The sequence below is a fragment of the Leuresthes tenuis genome, unplaced genomic scaffold, assembly GCF_036924035.1.
Source record: "Leuresthes tenuis unplaced genomic scaffold, fLeuTen1.0.hap1 SCAF_11, whole genome shotgun sequence".
In the NCBI taxonomy this organism is placed as follows: Eukaryota; Metazoa; Chordata; class Actinopteri; order Atheriniformes; family Atherinopsidae; genus Leuresthes; species Leuresthes tenuis.
The window spans coordinates 5,731,279-5,756,187 of NW_027325365.1; the positions used below are offsets into that span (position 1 = coordinate 5,731,279).

General features: G+C 39.2%; 1 protein-coding gene across 2 annotated transcripts; it reads left to right on the top strand.

The window, feature by feature from the left end:
• The first annotated feature begins 218 nt into the window (after nt 1–218).
• fgf24 (fibroblast growth factor 24) lies at nt 219–23,555 on the top strand. Of its 2 annotated transcripts, XM_072395205.1 has the most exons (7): nt 219–371; nt 9,373–9,452; nt 9,963–11,625; nt 11,804–11,840; nt 15,613–15,790; nt 19,247–19,353; nt 21,756–23,555. In XM_072395205.1, exons 3-7 carry the CDS (start codon nt 11,594–11,596, stop codon nt 22,029–22,031), a joined length of 630 nt encoding a protein of 209 aa, XP_072251306.1. In that variant the 5' UTR covers nt 219–371; nt 9,373–9,452; nt 9,963–11,593; the 3' UTR covers nt 22,032–23,555. The 2 variants fall into 2 exon arrangements, with proteins under 2 accessions (XP_072251306.1, XP_072251305.1); XM_072395204.1 differs by lacking the exon at nt 219–371 and having other exon boundaries at nt 8,921–9,452.
• The last annotated feature ends 1,354 nt before the right edge of the window (nt 23,556–24,909 follow it).

Consider the following 24,909-nt stretch of genomic DNA (forward strand, 5'->3'; position numbering starts at 1 on the left):
GTTTATTAAAGATTTTGTGTTTCACATGTAAATTACAGATCTCTCAAAATATTTCTGCTAAGAGGTCAACATCTGTCACATCTGTTTCCTGCAGGTAGTTTGTACTTCACACGTCAAGCTAAAACTACCGTGGTGTGGTCTATCATCCCCCCTTACAGGCCCACTCCCATTCGTCCTGTGACGATTGTTTTGACCTTTGCTCTGAGGAAATAAGTCCATCTGAGCTTGATGTGACAGGTTGGCACATCACCTGGATACAAGCAAATAAACGAGCGGAGAGAAAAAATATCAAGGGAACATTTCAAGCATCCACAAAGAGCTTTCAAACTGGAACAATGGCTTTGCCCTCAGGGGAAAAAGTGATCATGCTGGTATGTTTATATTAGGCAGAAAGGAAGCCATCATTGTCATCACCAGTGATTTTCTCTTTCACAGCACGATTTTGACAGTTGAGTGTATCTTAATAACAATTCCTGCTATGTATAAGTCAATTGTCAAGGATGATGCGCTTGTATAAACATTTTTTTGCCTAAAAAGAAGAAGAAGAAAGACAAGCAGTCAGCTCTTTTCCTGTCAGGATTTGTGAACTCTTTGGCATTATCGCTGAATACTCTGAGACCTAGACAGTACTATTTTTATCTAATTCTGCTTTGCTCAAAACATCTATGTTGTCAGTCAAAAATGCTTTCTTTGTACACATTCTCTTTATGCCATATTCCAATTTTTTGTTGCAGTCTGCAGTTGGCACTGGTGGCCAGTGGGCAATGACATGGTGGGGGTTGTGTGAGGATGGTTGTTGAGAGATCAGAAATACTTCAGCAAAACAGACATTGGGGGAAGTAATTGTGTTAATTAGAGGAAGAGGTGGGGGAGTTCATCATCTATCTTCCCGTAAGCAAAGCCAGACCCGGTAAAACCCATCCCAGTTGATACAGCGACAGGACATGCGGTTATTAATACAGAAGAGGGAGGTGCGCTCACTTCGACAAGCGCCAACACGCGAGTGCATTACCTCTACGGCTGCTATGGCAAAGATGTGAGCTGCATTCCTCTGCCCACAAACTCAGAGCTTTTTTCTCCCTAATGCAGTGGAGAGGTGTCTGAGTGCTACTGAGCTCAGATCTGGAGGAATTTGAGGGCTTGGGCATTGTGAAAGGGAAGCCAGCTACATGTTGTGCTACAGCTTTATAGCCAAGATTATACTTGCATGATGATTTCATAAAATCTCACTGTAATTTACTTTCTTATTTTGACATGTAGCACAATTTAGGATCAGACAACAAACATGCATGTGTACTACAAATATATATAACATTTAAAACCATTCCAGTCTTTATGAAACAGTTCTGAATCATTGCTGTTCTGCAAAAGAAAAAAGAAAACTATCAAAGTACCAACATACAGGTAAGGTTTGGCAGAAACTAATCATAAATTCTTCCAGAGATGTGTAAATTTCTATATGAGTCAACGTTATGTTTTCCTTTTTAAAGTCTGGACATGTCACCTCAATGCAAAACTCATCACATGAGCATAAGATGTTTTGACTGGTGATATCTGAGCAGAAGTGAATTCCATTTTGGTTAAGTGCAGATTGGAAAAAAATGAGTGCTGTTGCAATGTATGCATCTTGACAAATCACCCAGTCTGACAAACTTCATCTGTGTGTCTCAAATTCATGTGAGCATGTATCAGTAACATATACACTTGACTCCAGGATCATAAATTCTTGTAGTTTTCACTCATGATACAAGAACCGCTTTAGTTTCTGAGCTATTATCTTAAGATAATAGCTTATCTTTATTATTATCTTAAGATCATCTTAAGATAGTAGCTCAGAAACTAAAGTTAATATTAATATTAACTAACTTGTAAAAACAGCCTGTATCCAGTAGAAAACCACAAGCTGTTTTTTATGAAAATATTTATCAAAACAAATTTCTGCTTTCAAGCAAGAGTCTGAAATCTAATCTGACTCAAGAGAGTTCAGTAATACAACGGCAAGTAAGATTCAACACGCGACAAGAACTCTTGGTTACCTACAGAATCTCTTTCCAGTCTCTGAAATTCCCTCTTATATCCTTAAGGAAATTGTTCTTGCTCTTGCCTCCAGCTTGTCCTTAATACTTAACACTTCCAGTACTTCTGGTCATGTTTGCAGCTATTTGAAGAATGCCATTACATAGTTTTTGTGTATTAGAAACTGCATTTAGTCCCCTGCTCTAAGTAGCTTTAGATTAAGGCAGGCATAAACAGCGTAGAGGCGAAGCAGATTCATCAGTCTGACGGGATGAAAAGCACTGAACGGCTATGTTTGGGATTGAGTTTGAGTAATCTCTCTGTCTCAGTCAGTCTCTTTTGAACGTTTTTAATCCAAGATGATTTTTGCTTGTGGAGTGCCACAGGTCTCTATTCTGAGATTAGTTTTATTTCAAAATGACTTCGGTGACTTTGAGAACAGATTTTGGCAAATTTACCAAAATGGACCAAACACGAGTCGGATCTAAAGTAAAACCAAACTCAGAGAATCAGAGGTCAGCTCTGACCTGGAGGCAGATGTAGGACGAGTACCTGCTCAGGCTGCAGGCTCTCCCGGGTGCAGAAGGTGCAGTTGGTGATTTTGGTTTGCGGCTGTTTAAAAGGGATCGTAGGTCATGGTAAGTTGCTTTTCTGATGATGAGCAAGGCTAATGTGAGAAATAGATGTCACGAGATCCTGGTTCAGCTCTTGTCCCTGGTGTGTGACTGGACTCGGCCAGCTGTTGTAAGTTCTTCATAAAGTCTTCAGCTGCATCCCCAGAGAGGTTAGGTTGGTCAGTTGTGACAGTAAGACTGTGTACACATGATGTCAGATCTGTCACCCCTGTAGTAATAAAACAGAAACAATGTTAAGAATCAGAGGAACTGGTGTGAGTAAGGCTTGAGTTGTATTTGAATTAAATAATTGATCATGACTTTTAATATAGTTAATGGATAATCTACCATATGTCTAACTGTGTGAGTTACATATTAAGACCAACTTTGTAAATCTAAACTGGAGTCAGGTAATGTGCTGTAAACATTTACATTTAATAACATGATATCTGAACTTACATTAACTAATCTCACTTATCTTTCCTGAGATCAGTCCAACATCAGCCTCAGGTAGCATTTTCATCAGATATTTTACTGACATGCCTCACTCAGAATATTGTGGTTCAACAAGGTAATTTGTCAGTCCCTAAACTTCAAAAAAACTATATCTGTAATGACTTCAGCCCCCGAGCTCTCTGAGGTTGTTGCACACCTCAACATGTTCTCTGAATGGCTCTAACAAGGTGAAGGCTTTCATTTTCTATTAAACTCCTAGCCTTTATCTGACAGTCAGTATGAACAGACCTGTGTGTGTTTGGATTGCACCTCAGGTCTTACTGTGTTACAGCAACGTCTGACGGATATACTGATTGGTTATCTTCGCTTTCTCTGAGTGCAGTCGCTCTTTAGCACTCCGATCACCTGTGGGATGCAGATTAAAAGACGGTGAGTGTATATTCAAACATCACAACAATTAAATTGAAGAATAAAAAGACAAAACATTGCTTTGACTTGAAATACTTTGTTTAAAAAATGTCTTTAGAATGAACATAAAATGTCTAATATGATCAGTAACAAGGGAAACATTAAAATGATCCATCACTTTAGGAGAAAACACTTTCCAAACCTAAAGCATTAATTTAACCATTGGTCCTTTATGCACTATAAACAATTACAATAAAACATGTAAAACACAAAGAGAGGAAGGATTAATTATTATTTTGCAAAGATAAATTTAAAAAAAATTTGGGACATTAAGCTCATAAATTTCTAGATAGATAATTAGATATAATTTATTGATCCCAAGCTGGGAAATTACAGAAGATCTTCAACGCTGCACCTAGAAATGAGCTAATCTACTAGTTTAACTGATTTTATTTGAGCTTGTTTCCTTTTTTTAAAACTCCATTTAGATATTTATCAGTTTTACAAAATTATTAAACATATTGCAAACATAATAATAATTTTTAAGAAACTGTCAACTGCACCTGAAACAACATACCTGACAGTCCGGCTAGCTCAGTGATAGATATCTTGTGTACATGTCTTACAACTACAACAAAAGATTAATCACTAGTTGCATGTTTATTGAACATTTTCTTTTTTCCTCTTAAATAGATCAACATCGAATTATAGCAAACTGATTTCTTTGTGGAAAATGGGAGGAGTGTTGTAGTAAAATATGGAAGGTAAAAATGTTGTTTTATACATTTCTCTATGGACTAAAGTAAACGGTCTCTGTATTTTTCAGAGCTACAATTGCAAAATACAAATGTATTCTCATTCAATAACTTTTAGAGGTAAGCATATTGTTTGTCATATGACTGCTGGGCCAATCAGGAAGCATGTTCTCTGGGCTTTCCTGTACTCTCCAAAGACAAATCATAAAACCATGTTAATATTTATAGCCTTCTTTTACCTATACAAATGACCCAGAAACATCAGTACTGAATGATTTAGTATGACTCTATCCTACTTTGACAGTCAATCACACTTTGATTTCAGTGTAAGGTGACGTAATGCATCACATATTTGTTTGAAGGAAACAGCGTGGGCAAGGGCAAAAACAACATCAGCCATATCAAAGATGGATGGGTGTGGAAGGGTCCAGCCCTTTTCTCTGTGGGTGGAGGTACCAGCCTGCCTTCCCTTTGTACATCTTACATCTGGAACGGGCACATTTTTTCCTCTTTTTCCAAATAACATCTGCAGCTAAAAAGCCAGACAGGTAGTTAGAGTTGATTGGTCATGGATGGATTTTCTCCATTCCTCTCTTTCTATGTGGCTCTCTCTTTCCCTCCCTTTTTTCTATTCTACAAAGCCCAGAGGCTAGTATTTCACTGATTACAGAGTCCCTCCATTTGAATGGTCGTTTGTGTATTGTCAGAACAAAGGGGCGAGCGGCCTCTGAAGAGGTGCTAGACAGGGGAATGGATTGGGCTCAGCGATTAGGATGAGTGGAACTGCAGGTTCAGGCTAGCTTACCAGGGCAGAGGCAGCTCAAGGAAAGACTGCACTCCAAATGCTGAGGGTTCTTTCGTGACTGGGAATAGAGGGCTAGTAGGCAGCAGCTGCACTTCAGTGCAACACATCGTAAAGCTTCAATTGTTACAGACTTGGGCATTTAGTTTTAAAGCCAACGTACCACTAACAGTTTTGTTAGCTTTTGTCATCACTGCACTCCAAAGCTGCAAGGCTGAAACTAGGTTCAGATTAAAGTCCCAATTTTCGCTCATATTTAATGTTCATTAGTGACTTTCGGTTGAGTTTTAAGCTCCGTATTTAAGACTGATTCTACTATAAGCACTAATCTAAAGGAATGTTCTACATAAGTGAGACACATGAGTCATTAAATGTGAAGTCCTATTAATCAAGCAGCATTTTCAGGTTTCTGCACTCTGGAAAAGAAGTGATGAAACATGAGATCTAGTTGGAAACTATCTTAACCCATTCACACCTCATGCAGCAGTTTCTTTCTCTGCCTCTGAAATGGATTGAAACCTGGAAAATGAAATGCATTTGACAGCTTAAAGTTATTGTCTTTAACCTGGTCTTTATAAACTTCTAGTCAACTTCTAACTATGTCATCATATTAAAAATCCAAACACTGCACTAAAGGAAATGTATGTAAACGTTGCATCTGTTATAAATATGTAAATGCTGCATTCTGTTTTCATCTAAAAAAGAGAAAATGGGACTGTGAGATTAAAATCACCAAGTAATTGCAATAGTTTTTCATACGTTTTAAAAGGAAGCTTTTTACCTTGTAACACACTGAGCTACCAGGATTACATTCCCTGATGTGGGAGGTGCTCCATCATCTGACAGACAAGTTGTAAGTAGGTGGTTGGGGTAGATTGTGAAATTTGCTCTTCTCCTCTTGTCATTCCTCAGGTAGTATCCCCAAAATTATGTCTCAATTTGAAAAAAAATCGATTGTTAGTATTGGATATTAATTATATCATAATTATTACTTAAAAGCTCCTGGATGTGACCCAACAAGGCCACAGCAGACCAGTTGCACCTGAGGAGGTGCTTCCCAGACAGCACAGTAATCAGATAAATGCTAGGCTGACAGGTTTCGGCTTTGAACACTCACTTAGTACTTCTCACCCTTAATGTGGAGGTAATGACTTAAAATCAAAGACCTAATCAAATTCTGTGGGTGAGTTCAGGTCACACTCCTGGTGGGCTTCAAAATACTTTTGGTTCTGAAGTATCACCTTTTCGAAGCTGTTTTAAAGCTACATTTTTTATTTACTATGTGTCTTTGTCTCATTAACAGCATGTATAAACTACCATCCATCAAATGGTCAGGATATGTTTAAACACAGCAGGGAAGCTAAGTGTTTTTAATAACTATCGAATAATTACACATTTTGTGTGAATGAGTCAAACATTTTGGCCAATTTCTGAGTCTCAAAGCAATTTCATGCCACATTACAAATAACCAGCGGCCTAATTTGGTAATCGTGGCCATCCAAGAAAACAATTATTGGGTCATTCCTATTCAAGGAGGAAAAAAAAAAGGAAGAGCTGACAAAAACACACTTACATCATTTTACTTCCCAGACTTTCGCCACTAATCCACCCAGTTCTGAGGGCTTATTATGTCATTAAAGCACTCAGTAAGTCTGTGAACAGAAACAAGACTTTTTCGATTACCTCTGCTTGTCCAAGGGAGTTGACATTCATCTGTCAAACCTAGGCCAAAAACTTTGAAAACATGAGGTCTGCTGGCCGATTGTTATTCAACTGTAGCATTGTGACACAATTTGGCACTTTTTCTCTACATCGCAACGGCCAAGGCATTCATCCAAGCATGAATAGTTTAGTGAGCTCTTCAGAATGCATTTAGTCACACAAAGTTATTGCATATGTTAGCAACTAGCCGCAAGGGAGCCTAAAGTTTTGTTTATGTTTTTGGAAAATTTTAGACTTCTTGTTGGACTGAGATAGAGCAGATCATCATTATTGTCAAACAGGCAACTACACCTAATGAAAACATTTATATGTTTGACATGTACTGTGGTGCTAAGAGAGGATTGGCTGGGGAGAAATGCTTTAATTTTCACCCTTGACTCCCATGGCCTGCACTGAGATTCTGTGGCCTCCTCCCTTCAAGGCAAAGCCTAAATGTCTCTTAATGACTCCGTGCAAACAACGTGTGACGGGAGACAAATTGCTAAAACACTTCCTGCTTCTCTCTTCTCCCTCTCCTTCAGGTGATACTTGAAAGGTCTCTGAGGTAGCTGGCTCACTGCTCCCTCCCTCTTCTGGCTCCTTTCTCCATCACCCTCCACAAAGTCAAGGTGTCGCGACCCCATTACGACCCAAACCCATGTTAGCTATTGTACTTTGGGTAGCTAGCAGAGGGGCATGATCAGCAGTGTGAAAACGGATGTGTGTGTATGTGTTTGAAGCGGCGGGGGTAGGGTCAGCACATATTAATGGGGTGACGCTGAGTTTTAGGGAGATGAGAGGAAGAGGGTCGTCCCATTTAGGTCTCACATGCTTGTCGGCCTGTGACTTCTAGTTTAAAAAAGGCTTCTGGGTGGCTTATATGAGTCAGTGGTCACCCCTCTGCATCAATCGCCTCACCTTGGCAATTGAATGGGACACATGCATCCCCCCAACACACACCACAGCTACCAACCCCTCCTTTGCGGCCCTGGCACCCCTCCTTCCCTTTAAGTCAATATGTCCGTGTCAGAGATGAAAGTGCAAAGTGGGAGGGACGCGGAGGGGGTCCTGACACTAATGTAGTACATTGGGCTTCACTTACTGATCTGCCAAGTTCTTTTGTCAAGCCTTAAATGCCTGCTAGGGTCCTTTGAACTGCTGAGCGCTCGCCCGCCCTCAGATGCCTCCTCCTTTAGCTTCAATGAGATATCCTCGGTGACATTCCCACAGTCCCGTCGCTGAAGACAGACACGCATAACTGCACGGAAGCGGTTCAAATTCAAAGGCTTGAAAGGATTCTGGGAGTAACATCATTCACCACATTGCAGCTCCTGATTTAAATTTTCATTTTGTGAAATTTGAAAAAGAATTGGCAAATGTGGCGTCAGGGGATCATTTGAGGCACCGTTTGAATCTGTGGTTTAGAGCCACTTTCATTGGCTGCCAAGCAAAGTAAGCCAGGTAAACTAAGACCTTTAACTTCCTTGCTTGTTTTTGTCACTCCCTCACTCTTGTCAGCTAATCTGTGTGGGTAACCTTATCCCAACTTGAGAGACTGCCCCCCCTCCCTCTCAACCCCTTCTCCAAGCCTCAGGAACTGGACTGAAACAGCTCCCCTCATTCACAAAGCCCTTTCTTGTTATGCTTCTACAGTGGCACCCAGCATTTGATTGATTCTCACTAATTTATCAGGTTTCTTCTTCGTCGTCCTCTTCTGTTTTTTCTTTTTTTTCAAACAGTGTCAGCATGCAATTTGTACGTGCAGCGACTCTCTTGGCTGGCAGAGTTAAAACAAATGTGGCTCATCCTTCATTTTAAAGGGTCAGTTCACCCAAATAAGACACACTGCTTAATTTCTGGTGATATCTTTTCATGCAGATTGCTTCAGTTTCACTTGATCGGGATTCAGGGTTTTTACACTGATACAGTGGAACTGGACATATTTTTTATGTGCTGCTTAGAGCAATGATAAATTACATTTTACAAATTTAGCAGCAGAAAGTCTCCCACTTATTCTCGATAACCAACAGAATGTAATGACAACCATTTTGAATAAAACTCAGTTTACTGGTATGTTAGTAAGACTGAAATCAAACTGTTTGAAAGGTTAGATGAAGACATTTTCAACGCTTCGAGTATCTGGCATTTCCTGCTGACTATCTATTTGAACTCTATACTTATATTTTGCCACAGTATAGCGTAAATAGTATAGCATCAATTGCTCAGACAAAAAGAGCTATGTGTGTCTTTAAAGAGGGCAGCACAAAACCTGTAAAGTCTTTGATTTGATCTGTGAACTTATTATATATTCTCTTGTTTTCAGACAAATTTTAGTTTTAGTCCCCTTTGAGTTTATTTGTAAGTTATGTTAGTTTACAGAGTAGATCTGCCTCTCTGAATCCTGATTGGTCAGCTGTCAAAGTAACTATTAGTCCAGACAAGTGCAGCCAGAACCCTCCAAAACTTGGCTTGTAGCCACAATTATTCCAAAACTCATAAAATGAAAGAAGCCACTTTAAAGAAGAGGACTCTTTCCCTTTTGTCACGAACAGAGATATGTTTCCTCCTTGCTGTGACTCACACATCACCACATCTAAACCTGTTCTGTTTTCTTCCTCAGCTGTGGATTTACCATCAATGTTCCAAGAAGTTTGTCACAAATAATGTGACAACTAGGACTGCAATGATGCCTACTTTACGGTAACTACTTTTTATCATCCTTTCTTTACATCAACTGTCAGTTGCCTTTACATTTGACTTTCACATGAATGTTTGTCAGTGGTGAGAAGCAGGACATGTAATGATCAAACAGATCCAAAGCCTCGTATTTGTACAGACATCATTACATTATCTTTCTAGAAAATTACTATTTGCTTCATTTTTTTTGTGATTTCCCTCCCCGGGGCACGCAAAGGCTATATTAGTCATGTTTTATATGACATTTTACATCAGTTGTGTTACAGGAATTATGAATCTGCCCTGTGGTTGAGAGAATCGAGGGTTCCTGTTACACCATGAATCACTGCATTAACCCAATTAAAGCCAGTGTATACATACATGCTTGCAGAAAAGATAAACTATATGATATAACTTAATGTTAACAGACATGTTGTTATAATAAATCTATACTTTAAAGCCATTTATCAACATTTCCCTGGAATATCCTGATTTATTTTGCTTTTTTGCCTCTTCCCTCATGTTGATTTGCAGCTGGAACTCTTAGTTCAACACTCCTCTTCATTTCCCACTAAACAACCAGCAGGAGACCCTTTGAAATCCCCAGCATGGGAAGTTATGTATGTAATCATTTAGAATAATTTTGAATATCAATGGAGAAGGAATCCCGAAGATCCAGTTTTAATGGGACAATAAAACCGAACCACAAAGGTTTTCTCTCTCCTTTTTTTAATGGCATCAGAGCCAACTCTGTGATGTACTCGTAAACACATTCGCACCTCCCTTTCATTTAAATGCAGGATAAGTTATGGCACATTATTGAAAAAAATCTAGGACAACAACCTGCATTTGAATGCTGTCTGGGAGAGGGAGGCCAATCCACAAACCAGCAGCTGTTTTAAGCGCACAAATTACAGTGAGAGCGGCAGTTTCTGTGACTGAAACGACACACCGACGTTGATTCTTTTTCACTTATGGTAACGATGTAACCTTCTAATTAAAGTATTTATTGGAAAAATAACAATAGGGATAATTATATTGCTAAATTTACGACGAAGAACTAAAGTGGTTGATGCACAAACTACATGTTTGCGTAATAGATACGTTTAAAAAGTGATATTGGCTCCAGGAAACACATCACATACAAATTGGATTGTCAGATTATGAGTCTTGGATACCAATAAATCCTTTCCTGAACTTTGAGTTAAAAAGAAAAGGAAAAGTCTCTTTTAAAAAAATAGACCAAACCAACAAGTACTTAATCTCCTTGTTCAAGTTCTTTGCGCAGCGATTTGCCCACCAGGAGGAAAAAAACTCTCTAAGCTGATGGTCTCTCCACGATTACCCTATCAGGTGCAAACCGCTGACATGTTTCCACCCACCAACAACAAAAAAGCCTCTCTGTGCCCAAATCTCAAGCCGCAGACTCACAAATACCACTGACAGGCAGTGCTGCGCCATCATCAGCCCCCGAACCTCTCCAGGGAACTGCTGCTGTTGCTACCTATGCGATTTCCATACTACTTTTTAAAAAAGAAAGAAAGAAAAAACAACACAGCTTATGCTTGGATACATTTGTTTGACCGACTTGTTTTTTTTGTGGACGGTAGTTTTATTAACCACTTTTTAAAAAATATTTCCACCTCTGCACTTGGTAGAATAAAATGACCTTTGCAAGGTGTAGAAATCCAGCACAGGTACGGACGGAGTAGAGGAGCCTCTGATCTCTGGAGGAGCAGAAGCGCGTCTCTGGGGGCTATTTAGCTATCAAGTGTGCAAAACTCAAAGGATATTTTTAAGAAAGGACGATGTTTTTTTATAAGTCCGCAAAGTGATTTCTTTTCACGCTTGGTGGCGATTTACGGAGAAGTTTTGCTATTTCGAGGAGCAGAGGAGACTGGACTGAGCTGAGCAAAGTCTCCTGGATAGTTCAGTCAACAAGGAAGCGACCAATGTTGCACTCCGTAACTCTGCTGCTGTTCTCCCGTCATCTATCGTTATACTGGGATTCAATCTCCTACTCACCGCCGGAGTTGAGTGCGTAAAAGACGCACAGGGGAACGAAAGGGAGCGAAAGACAGAAAGGGGGGCGCTTTCGCCAACCTTTCCTGGGGCTCTAAATCTGTGGAAGCAGGTGTATTTCTGCTGTATTTCTGAAAGTCAAGATGTCTCTGCTGCCTTCGAGGTTCATATACCTGTAAGTATTCTTAAATTCAGTTTGCTTTTGCACATAAAGTCGTGCATTCTTACCAATAGAAGTCGCCAAAAACTTCATATTTATGCATTGCTGTCATCCAGGTAGGCAGCGTTTATTTTCCATGTAATTGCCTGTGTGATTCACTCCTCCTCCCTTCTTTCCTCTTCTCTCTGCTTAGGTGTTTACATTTTCTGGTACTCTATTTCCAGCTACAGGTATGTCTACACTTTAATCATCTTCTTTTTTGTGTGTACGTGTTTGCATGTCCATGCGCAGCCTTTTCAAGGTGAATGATAATGGAATGATGGGTAGAAGTTGCATTCATGGCGACCCCTGTAAAACAGAAATACATTAAAAGTGCGCGTTTAAATCACGTGAGCAAATCAGAATCAATTGGTGGTTTTGATTTAAATCGGCATGTTATTTAAAATTCCCCCCATGTGCCACAGCAAAAAAAGTAAGTATTTTTTTTAGATATTTTAAAGTATCCTTATACCACAAAATACTAATAGCCTTATACCACAAAATATTAATACTCTAACAGGGCAATAATCAGTTTACACCAAAGAAAAAATATCATATTAGAATGACTGTGGTATAACACAGGAAAAGTATCTACTAATGATGTCGAATAATTAAACTTGCTAAATCTAAATCGAAATGTGTTGTTTTTGATTTAGAATTCAAGTAGCACATTCGGTATTTTACAACAGAATTATGTTGTAAATATTTAGATCCCGGGGGTTGAAACTTGCTCTTTGAACAGATGCTTCGTTTGGCGCTTGTAGCCTCAGTTTTTATTAGTTGCGTCTCACTTTGAACCGTAATGATTTGCAGGCATCCACTCAGCTAATTGACTCTGCTCGCTATGATTCAGCTGCAGCACACTCCTTCTCTCGTAAAGCTATCTCATCACTTTATTGGTGTGACGTGTTTTATCGTAACACTCCACTTACTGTTGTTTTGAATTAATATCTCGGTGTTTTTACGACCTTAGATGTTTAAACAGAATTAAAAAAGAAGCAGGCTGAGTTTAATCTCCTGTCCATTTCTCCTACATCCCACCGATGCATGAGTGACTTGTTTGTTTTATTTATTCATTTTTTGGTGATCGATTTTTCTTTATCTATTTATTTGTTTATTTATTTGTTCATTTTCTGGTGCTGCAAGGATTATTATAAAAGTAGCAGATCTAGCCCCTGATGCAGAAATGTCCAATAGACAAAAAAGTAGAGCCTCTAAGAGTAGAAATAGTGTGTATTCTGGTTATTCCAACACAGAAAGATATAGAATCAGCTGTCCTCTCCTGAAATGTAAAACAGGACAAGGTTCCTGCAGAATGTGACACATTTCTTGTTTTTGCTTAGTCTTAAAATGTGATATGCATGTTGATTTTTGCTTCATAAAAGTTTGATCAGGGAGAAAACAAAAAGATGTGCTTTGCAGTTCTGTAAGTGGTGTTAGAATAATCAGATTACAAAAACAGGAATAGTCCTTCATTAATCTTGTTGTTGACCATTTACCTCTTAGTGCTGCTACATGCAGCTAATGACTCCTAAATATCAAGCTGTGGTCGTTGCTTCTCAAGGAAAAACAATAGAAGAAACCACAGCTGGAAGCTGACTCTTGATGTGCTCCCAACATGCCAGTGTCTTTCAGCATTGGTGTGAATGAGTGTGTGTGTGACCTTGCCTGTTTGTGTCAAGCAGATAACAAGGTGTACCTTAGATGGAAACAACAACTAAGCTTCCTCTGTGAAGATGGGATCAGACTTTTGAAGTTGAAACCATATCCGTTTTTGAAGCTGAGTCTTTGGAGACACAGCAGTATGATAAAAACTATTGTCGCTAGCATTCACCTCAGCCATGTGCTTAGGCTTGCCTCTCCCTTGAGATGAAATGCAACTGTCTACCGAACACACCTTTATGTTTGTTTAGAGATGGGGAGATTTGGGATAAATCCCTCAGCAGCTCAACGAGGCTATGTTTTGTTGTGTGGTCATTTTTTCTTACCCATCAGCTTTGAAGTTCCTGTTTGACAGCAGATGACGCCGATGAACAGTTTTGAACACATTTGTAGATAGTGTGGCATGGGGTGTTTGCTGTTGGAAACATGTCTCATTTGAAATTAGTATGTATGTTGGGATAATCCTGCTTCTTCATGGTTTTCATAACATTGTTCCTGCAGCAGTGACACCTTTTACTTAGTTTGTTTAGCTGTTGCTGCTGATTTGTAGAACAGCAGGCACGAAAGCTTTCACAAGTATCTGCTGGAGGGAAAAAAAAATCTGAACTCAGTAGATATGTAACAGAGATGTAATTATAACACAATTCGATTGTCAGTCCTGATGTGTTTTACAGAACAACTTTAGAACTCTTAAAGCTTGAGTCCTGGCCCAGGCTGAGTTTAGGGCTGAGGAACTGCTTAGGGTTCAGGTTATCTTTAGAGCTCCAGAGAATACTGGCCCCGATTCATTTTGTTGTCATGTTGTGTAAACTGTAGTCTAGAAAAAAAAAGAAAGAATGCTTCGGCCAGGAGCAACAGAACAGGGCCAATAAGGCCAGCTGTGAAAAATAATTTTTGCAATAAAACCCCATTAGGCTTGTAAAAAGAAGTTACCATCCTTTTATAATTTTCCACAGGTTGTGATGCCTTGAAATCAGTTCTGTTGTCAAAAATTTGTTGATATATTTATTGTATTATCATTTACCTAAAATTTAAGTTATGGGTGTGTTTCTTAAGTGTCAGTAGACACAGAAGTTGTGTCCCAGATCAGTGGGTGGATTCTCCAAGCCCCACATGGCAGAGTATGCCATAACGCACTAAGAGGTCCTTCCGATTTTAAAGATTGACCAAGGAATGTTGCCTGAAGCTGCACACCCACAACCTGTTGGGCATTTGAGGGTAAACTCATCTTTGTGGACCAAATCCCTGGAGCACAACTTCTGTCATGTCTGGTTCAGAGGAGCATGTCAGGAGTCTAAACAGGATTGCACTTGGATTTGCAGAGGTTGCTTATCTTTTCTTTCTGATTTAAAGGATTTGTTCGTCTTAGGCCACAATTTCCCATCATGTTTGCTGCATGTCATTAATTTGCAGAAGTTGGAATAACAAGGAATCAGGGTATGTAATGTGTATATAATTAGCCACCTGAGAACAGCCACATAAAAAGCCATTACTGTGCAATTACCACACCATACAGCTGGGGAAATAGGATCTTGGCGTGAACTGAGATTCCAGGGCTTCTGAAAGTATATATTTCCTCTTGCTCTTCCACATGTTGGGTCAGAGTTGCTTTTCTGAGATGCCGTCAAAATTGTTATTTCCTCTGTCTTTATCTCAGGTCTAGGCTGACTCGTAAACATCAAGCTGGTGAGATTTGAAAGGCTTATTTGTGCAATTTGATTTGAAAAATGCCCCACAAGAGAGTCTTTGTGGTTTGAGGTGCCTCTCTCTATCTCAGTCTTGTCCTCCGCCTGCTGCATTTTCTAATTTATGGATCCTATTTGGCCTGCAGGCAGATATTTGTTTGATGATAGTGTAACAGGTCTGGATGCTTCAGGTGTATAATTGCTAGTGGCTTGCTTGCTTGTGGAAATGGAGTACAGGTTTCTCAATATTGCCTGGGGCACATAATATACTGTGTCTCAATTCTAACCAACATAAGGTTTCTCTGAAGGCTCTGCACTTGTTCTGTAGGAATTTTACTCATACTGACTTCATTAACGTGTCTTATAACAAAGTGCCTTGTAAATGCATTGCATATAAAATGTGCCACTTGAAAGCAAGGTGAGAAACACTAAAATGCTTCAGCCACAATTTCCAAGTTGTTATCTCAGTTTTTAGGCCCTGAAGCACTTTTTTTTTTACATAGAGCCCATAAAACCAAAAGCACACAGTACTGTCAACACCTGCGCTGTGACGATCTCACCATATGACTCTCCTTTCTGTGTGTTCATCTTCTTTCTGTCTCACTCTTCTGTGCAGGAATCACAGCAGACCTCTGCTGATTTCAAGTTTTACATTGAAAACCACACGAGGAACCCAGACGAAGTGAGCCGGAAGCAGGTCCGGATCTATCAGCTCTACAGTAGAACCACAGGAAAACACGTCCAGATCCTGGGAAAGAAAATAAACGCCAATGGAGATGATGGGGGCAAGTATGGTATGGGAGATCTTCTGTGCATCTCACCTGACACTTTAGCTAATGTATCGTATCAAACTAAGACAGCAAGCAAGGTTTTGTTGTGTTTAGAGACTCTTTCTTGACACTGCAGTTACTACACAATGTTTGGAGGCAGTTTTCTGATCTATGGCTGGTGTAAGAGTGGATGTTCAATTTTCTGAACTCGCAGCGGACCTTTAATGCAACATTTTGGTATTCAGAGCAAGTCTATTTTTACCTTGACAAATCCATCTGTCAATTTGAACCTTTATCTAATATGGTCCAAAACAAAATCTTTTTGGTTTGCAACTCTGCAAAACTGGTCTTTTCTGTTTTAACTGAGGAGATTTTTAGGACATGTTTAATTTATTTAAGCTTATTAGTGTCGTTGATAGCTGCTTTATACTAACTTGAAAATGCTAAGCATTGAAAATAAAGATGCCAAAAGACCTTTGGCAGATTTTGTTCTCAAATTTCAGAAACAATTTGCTATTACCCACTATGACTAAAACTACCGGTGTGTGTATGGACTTTTTTACAATCTAAGATCAAATATGGTGAAAGAGTAAATTGATGGTCAGTAAAGCACTCTTTGATGTGGCTTGTTCTGTGCTTCCCTGCAGATATTTTGCTCATAACAGCTGACTCATGGCTCTAAAATTGCCGGTCTCAAATACCTCTGAGTTAGTGTGTTCAGTCACAGATGCGCCGAGGCGAAGTTTCCTCACTGCTTGTTAGAGCTTGAGTGGAAGCAGATCCAATTTTTCCCATGAGCCTTTGCCAAATCTACCCTCCTCCTGCCCCTCACCACCTCCTCCCCATCCAGCTGCAGTACCTGGCACCTGTGAACTCCTTTGCACTCACTAGTAATGCTCACTCTCAGTTACTACAGCAAAAAGCTCACAATACACCACAGAAGAAATATAGTGCTTTGGTGAAGGGCTTTATGACTGCAAACTCCATATGTGTTCACCTAAAGTCAGGGGCTTTATAATTCTTCTTAGGTATTATTGTAGCATATTCATTACTTTTGAACTTTTAAGAGATCAGAACAATCCTCCTCCAGAACAGTGCATTGTAACTGATGCCTGTTGTCCACTGAGAGCAGATAAAAAGGCCTTTTAACTGATAAAAGCTGCATTATGGAATTAAAGCCAGAGTTTCCAGCTTTTTTGACAGGTGGCCTCTTGCTGAGGTCAATATATGGCTGTGGCCCACATTATTCAGATTGCACCAGTGCACAAAAAGGAAAACAAAACTCAGAAGGAGCACAGATGAAGGTGTTAATCACTCACAGTTTTGCTTTCAAATGTAGAAAGTAGGCTTTTCTGTCCAAGTATTGATCCAGTTATTTAAGACTTCACTCAGATTTTTCTCATTTTGTCCTTTTATCTACCAATGATGGTAACATAACTTAAGCCTTATGTTGGTTTAAGAAAACACCCATAACTCTATGCAAAATATTGCACTGACTCACTGACTCAAAGGGTGTAACTTCTAAATGCTGTTCTGATAAAATAATTTTTTAACCTTTTTATCATAAGCTCTGGGAGGCATTGAGGACCTCAGCCATAAAACGGATGTCAAGAGATTGTGGAGACTATTCAGACAGTTTCATAAAAGGATTTTTAAGATTGTGGTGTGGGAAGTTTATAGTTAAGAAGCACTTACGTTCTGAATACAACAAGCACTTTCCCTTCTTTATTCACTAAATGCTGCTTGCTATTGGTATTGATGACAGTGAGATTCACTCATTGTGGGCATTGCGCTAGAACCATGACTCAAAGATCAAATTAAGTTGGTCTATGTGTTCAGGTGACAAACTCTTTATTTTTTAAAGACCAAACTATCAGTGGTTGGGTTGGGTTTGAAGTGGGGTCACAGACAAAAAGCAGCTTACATTAAGGAGGGAACTACCGTTTATCTGATGTTCCCGGTTGAGGCTTCATACCTGAGCTCACAGTGAAAAGGCCAAAGAGTTGTCAAATGACTTCTAAATTTGACTTTAGGAGTAGAAATCTCTTTTAAAGCACCCTTTACTTTATGTGTAAACCAATCTTGTTGGATTTTGTTCCTCCTCAGTGACTCTAAAAAGGGTTCAGACTAATCTATCCAATGATAAAACCAAGTCAGTACAAACAGACGTCTCAGAACAGGAGAAGGAATTACTCTCCCCTCCCACACCTTTAAGACAGGTCATCTACTTCCCACTTTTCTCTCAAGGTTTGATTTTAGGGTGGGAGGTTACTACTGCCCTCAAGCCCATCCCGTCCCCTTCCACTATTCTTCCTCTGCTCCCTTGAGCGCTACTGAATAGGACCTGTGTGTTAAACAAATGGATCATCTTAACTTTTTGATTGAGTGAGCACAGACTAAAGGGAACTTGAAACCTAATCCTGAGGGGCACATAACCGCTCCACAAATGTTTGGCAGATCTCTTTGCTGGTCTAAGGGCGAGCAAAGACAAAGGTGACCTCGCAGGGGTTAACATCGGGGATGGGAGCAGGAGTGGGGGGTGTTTAGCACAGGGGCCCAGAATAATGAAAGAGCCACCAGGATACATCTTTAGAGAGGATTATTGCTGTGTCAGTTTGAAGTGACAGTGGCATGTTTTTCTATTTAACCCCTTAACATTCCGACGTCCTGCTGACGGGAAGTTGCATATTTCATGACAAATCAGGGGTTCTCCTCAGCCCCCCTTTCTATGTACCTACACGTTATACACCGTTAGAAAGCTAAAGTTCTTGAAATACAAATGATGTATGCATTTTCAGGATACACTCATAAATGTAGACACAGTGAACAGTTGTGTCAAACCAGTCGCAAAAACAAAAAATGAAGCAACTCTGTAGTCTCACAGTACTACAACTAAAAAAAAAAATACAACTTCAACAAAAATGGTCCCGTCGGCCAGAGTCCAGTTTATGTACTCCAGTGAAATAGTTCGCTGCTGCAAACTTTAGACCATGCCTCTACTCTAAATGGTTACATTTACTTTTTTAAGTGAAAACTGCAGTGATTTTCATGGGGTTAAAGGATGTTTAAGTGAGAAAACTAAAATAAATTCCTCCAGTGAGCTATAATTAATCTTGTGTTACAAGATAGGCTATAAAACGTATTTAAACACATAAACTCAACAACATCAAAAAGTGATTATGTTTTTATTTAACAATTCTACATGTGATGATGGGATCTGAGAGAGTAAAGTTTTGCAATTTTGAATCATTATGATTGATGTTCTGTAACCATTGATGCATCTAAAGTGAGTGACTCATTGTTTGGAAGTTAAACTCTAAGTGGGGAGACTTTAAATAGTTGGGATTTATTTTGTTAGACACGTAATATTTCAAGGTCTTGACCATGAGAGATAATTTGCGTGAATTCTTAAACCATGTTTGTGTACTACAAGACATATATACATGACATTAATGAGTCTACTCTTTCTTTCTGTTCCAGCTCTTCTTGTTGTTGAGACAGAAACCTTTGGGAGCCACATTCGAATAAAAGGGAAAGAGAGTGGACATTACATCTGCATGAACGATAAGGGCAAAATCGTTGGAAGGGTGAGTTTCATTAAGTTTATGTTTTGGGAAAATTATTTTAAAAATAAGGCCATAAAAGATTTATTTACTGCTATCTAATATCGAAACGCATATTTTAAATCCAGCTCTTAATCCTGGCTTAGTTTACCACAGTCTCAGATCTGTTTTCTCTTGTTGTTTTTGTACACCCTGACAAAACCCCTTTGATAACTCGCAGCCATTCTTCCATTACGTAATCTGCCTACTCCTTTGACACTCGATCAGTCAATTACGGACAGCAATCACCACAATGCATTGAGAGACTAATGGTCACTTAGGAGGAATGCCATTGCAATTATATCACTTAGTCACACCAGGTGGCCACAAGTGTGGGATGACTGCCTGTGACTCTGCAGACAACCGCTTCAATATGGAACAGAAGTTAATATTAAAAAAAAAATTCTGTTCTTTAGAGGCACATGTGTGATATAGCTACATTAACTCATGCTGTCGGTATGGTGGGGCAGCTGTAATTCACAGAAGTTTTCTCTCTCTCATTACAGTCATCTGTTAGAAACATGCATTCATACTTCATTTGTTCAACATTTTGGTATTTTTCATTTTTGTTTAAACCCCTTGAATTATCTTAAATAACAAAAAAATCATATATGTATATTTTTTAATTGTCTATTTTTTCAACCTCATTAATAGAAATAAAGTCATTGCACATTTGAGAAATGAAAGGCATCTTGATTTAAAATAACTGAAAAACATATTGGATCTGTGGAGGAATGGAAAAATGCAGATTCTTTTAATTCTCACCCCAGCTCCGGTTCTGTCTCAGGGATTTTTTTGTCGCACCCCAATAAAAGAAACAGTATCTGTGAAGATTTATCACTCAAACTAAGCTGAAGTTCTTTTTTTTTACAAAAGCTGCCTTAATTGTAAGCAATAACAGCCACTGTTGACAATATGTTTACAACTGAAAATTAGGGATCCTTTCACCATTTTTACTGTTTCATTACTTAACATTTACATATTTTAGTGGATATGATAATAATCAACATTTTTAATAATTTGAAATAAACTACAGAGAAGCAGAGACCCTCCTACAGGATATCTGACTGATTCACACAAAAACTGGCTAATGGTTCAACAATCTGGCAAACACAGTTGTTCATTTTTAATTGATAGCCTCCTGAATGTTCCCCTGTCCTTCAGTTTTGAAGCTATACAGCTAGGAAGGAGTTAGTAGGCTCGGCATAAAGATTGCAAGCAGTTGAAAACAATAAGTTTGAATATGCTAGAAGTTAAGACATTTTTCTGACTTCCTGAGGATAGTCAGGAAAGTCTTTGGGGCTCTGCAAATGTACATCTACAGTTTTAACATTTTGCTGTCACTTGGGAACAATATCAGAAATATGCAGAATAGTAAGCAATAAGTTGCTCTTGGTTGTATTGGTCCTGTTGTTGGTTCTTTAGCTTTGCAATGCTGTAAAAAAGACGTGTCAAAGAGGACACATATCTGCTTTGTGATGGAGTGAAAAAGTGTTGAAGAACAAAGTTTGGCCAATACAGCTGCTATTGATCATTGTTGGTGTTTCAGCCTCTTTCGTGTTAAATTGGCATTCAATCGATGTGTAGTGTCATCTCTGAAACCTATGCACTGTTACCGTCTTAGAGGACTGCACATCTGTCATCTGCTTTGAAAAAATACCCCTCTGTGGGGGCTGAGTAACGCAGACAGATACCTCTATGCAAGTGTTAACAGGCCCTCAAGACCCCAAAAAGTCACTATGTGCCTTTGGCAACCTTTTTTAAATCTAGCTTTTAAAAATTGGTTTACACTTTATGTATTAATCAAGATTAATCAAGTTTTAACTCTAGCGATGCCAATTGGAAAAATTTTGCTTGGTGAGCAACATCCACTTTTTGTAAAAGCTTTTTTAAAGAAATAAAATCAAAACTTTAGCTTCAGACATGGATACGAATACAACTTCTTCTGCTTGGCAGGGAAGCAAAAAAACATCAGAATGTTTCTCTAAGCACAACAAGCAAGCTTTGTCTTAAGAAAGTGAAATAAAGATCTTCTGCTGCTATTAAAATATTATGAAGAGCACAACAAACAACAATAACATGGAAATCCACCCATTCAATGCATATAACTGACGCAGTGAAACTGACACTTAAGGCTTCCGGTTATGTTGATTTATGACAACAAAATATTGAGAAAACCATTAGCCTCTTTGGTGTGATCAGATTGAGAACAAACTGCACAAACACACAGTTAGGGGAAATTAATGTTCTCAACAAATAACCCCCCTTAAAGAAAAGCAAACCATTTTGATGTAGAATACGCTGCTGCAAAGGAAATAAATGAAAGGTTTGTTAAAGAAGAGGTAACGCTGTTAATGAGTAAAATCATCCTTTTTTCCCTTTTCCAGCCTGATGGAAGTAAGCAGGAGTGCGTATTTGTCGAGGAATTCCTGGAAAACAACTACACAGCTCTTGTGTCGGCAAAGTACACAGGATGGTACCTCGGCTTCAACCGGAAAGGGCGGCCCAAGAAAGGCTCACGGACCACGCAGAGGCAACAGGAAGTCCACTTCATGAAGCGCCAGCCGAAGGGCAGGGTGGACCCATTGGAGGAGTTCCGTTTCACCACAGTTACTAAGAGGACACGAAGGGCTCGGCGATTAAAACCCACCAAGAGGAACTAATGGGACGAATGGACCAGCACTAGACATCCTCATGGGGGGAAAAATGTAACTGAAAATCTCAAGCTTCTTAAAAGAATCACCTGAAAGACTTCCCCTCTGTAAACGAAAGACAGACAAAAAGAACAAAAAAAAAAGTCAAAGATGTTTTATTTTTGTATTTCAGGAAGACTGAATATTTCCTGACTCTTGGATTCTTCTGGGTTGATGTCATTGTGCTAATGTGTCTGTCATGTTATTTATACTGGATACACTAAAGGATCTCTGAGAGAACTCCTGTCGCTGCTGTCCTCGGCTACGTTTGAACTGCAAGCTGAAGGCGTACTTTCTTTTTGACAATGGGAGCTGAAGCAGGAGCTGACGCAATGTTATAAAAATCAGCCAACTAGAGATTTATTGGAATACCTGTCGGTTTTTGTTTGTGTTGCCCCTGACAACGTGGATCCCATACTTTCCACTGGAATTAGACACCATGGAGATGAAACGGAGAGAGGTGGCAGGTGACACTGTGCTGCCGGGATAACTGTGTAGCTTTGAGTGCAATATTTTACAGGTCTCTCTTTCTCTTCCTATTTCTTTCCATGTTTCTCACCCCTCAGTTTCACTCGGGGCTCCTGGAATGTCCCGAAACCTCTGAGTCCTGAGCGGGATTTCCATGACATTTCCACGCAGCCTGTGATTCAGCTAAAATACAACATGCTTTGACTAGTCTGGCACCAGCCATGGCTTTAGTCTTGTTTAAACACTTAAAAAAAAACAATGCAAACAAAAAATGAGTGCTGTGATGTGATTCATAATTCCACATAAGTCTTCCAACTTCATCACACATGGGAAAGGAAGATAATTCATTTCGTCTCCGCATGGAGTCCCTTTCTATCAGCTCTTCCTCAGATACAGACACCTTGAATCTTCAAGTGAGAGCTTGCAAACCTTTTGGGGCTGGTGATGACTTCCTCTACCTCCTTGTACTATTGTTTTTTTTTTTTTATCTACTCTGACTGTCTGTGTTCAATTAATCTCCAGAGCATTACAGTCGACTCTTTTTTTGTATTTTAAATTTTTTGACCGGAGCTCTTTGCTCCTTTCATTCTCACTGGAAGATGCTTTTTGGTGGAAGGCGTGCTTTTTTTTGTCATCCATGGACAAGAATACTGTACATCGTCCACCGTTATTACTTCATCAATCCATATTTGACTATTAAAACTACTCAAAAACCCAGATGACAGGATTCAGGGAACATTTGAGGTAACGCAGAGTTCGTATCTGAATCCTAAAAGGAAAAGTCTTTGCTTCTCACTGACAAAATCTCCAGCCTCTTTTCACCAGTAGTATGTATTTACCTGTCTGCTGGCAGGTTTTTGTATGAGTTGCTACTAACAACATGACACATTTATGTTTTTTTTAAACAAATGTAAGCAAAAAATAATTTTATGACTATTATTAAGATATTTATTGCCTCCCTTTGTAAATAAAATGTGATGAGTTTTATTTGGCCTCTGTTAATAAAATGAGGACTATATTTAAAAATATATATATATTTTATCTGTTTGTTGCACTCTTGATTTTAAGATGTGCCCACTGTCTGAAAGCGGAATGCTGCAGGTAGAGATTGGTTGGACATAGCGTACATTCCCTTCTCTGCATACTGCCAAGGTATGCATTTTTATATACAAACCAAAAGCGTGAGTCCTGCTTTTAAGGTCAGTGGTGAGAAAGGCCTATTGCAACATCTCTAAAGGCTTTTTATATCACCACGAAAGGCAACCAGACTTCACACATTTGGTACTTAAAAAACATTGATACCATCATACATTTGAATTTTTGCAAGACAAAGACTTCGCTAAAAGTGTGAAGATGATCAGAGACGAGCCCCAGATGACCTATGTGCTCTGAAAATATAACTTTGATGTAAATGCTCCGTCTAATAAACACAATATATGAAACATTTTCCATGTTTTAAAGGTGCTAGAGGAATGCAGAGTTGCATGTCTTATAATGCTGTGTGCAGGAATGATGTTTACAGTAACCGTCAGACTGAAAGATGGCAGCTTTAAGGGAGAAAAATACTTTTGTTTAAATTCCTTGCTATGCTATCAGGGGCCCTTCCACCCCACTCTGGTAGTCACCTCCAACAGACCCAGAAGTTCCCCATTCTGTCATGGGATTTTGAATGTCTGGTTTGCTTTTAAAGGTGGAAACAAAGTGCTTGATGTGTGACCCGGTGATATGCCGTTAATGTAATGGATCAGGACTGAAGTCTTTGTCTTGGAGGGTGGGGGGTTGTTGTGTGAGAAAAAGCTGAGATAATGGCAAGATTTTAAAGAACATTTTCTGCCTCTTTAGCTTGTCTGCACCTCTTTTAGGCCGTTTTTTTTTATCTCTTCTGTATGAGAATGACAACATTAGAAGAAGAAAAGCTTGCTGTTCATCAACCTGATATATAAAACTTCAAATTTTTTCCAAATAAATCTCCAAAGTTTAGTTCTTTTCTGCATATCTGGCTACAAATATTTAGGCTTCTAAGACTTCTAGGAGTTAAAACTAGCCTTCCTTGTTCATGGTTGAGGAATTTAATCAATGCAACTTTCGAAACCCTCCAAATTTATCTGAGCAAGAAGCTTTTCTTTTTTTCCATCCACATACTTCAAACTTGACCAAGCACAGCCAAACTGCATTGGGGTATATTGACATTTAAACGAGAACTGATGGCTTCCAACATGTCAGCCCATTTGCAATAAGAGGACGACATTTTTGCATAAGCCTCCTGCTAGGCTTTTCTCTGACCCAACCTTTGATCATTGGAGGCTAGATGGTCTTGGAAGTGGACCAATAACTTCAAAATGAAACATAGAATTCCCTCTTGCAAAGCCTATCCCCTTTT

Excerpts from the sequence above, each read along its gene's own strand:
- fgf24 (XM_072395205.1), top strand. The coding sequence starts at position 11,594 with ATGTCTCTGCTGCCTTCGAGGTTCATATACCT. Across the intron at positions 11,841-15,612 it reads TACTCTATTTCCAGCTACAG|GAATCACAGCAGACCTCTGC; the intron begins GTATGTCTACAC and ends TCTTCTGTGCAG. Across the intron at positions 19,354-21,755 it reads AGGGCAAAATCGTTGGAAGG|CCTGATGGAAGTAAGCAGGA; the intron begins GTGAGTTTCATT and ends TCCCTTTTCCAG.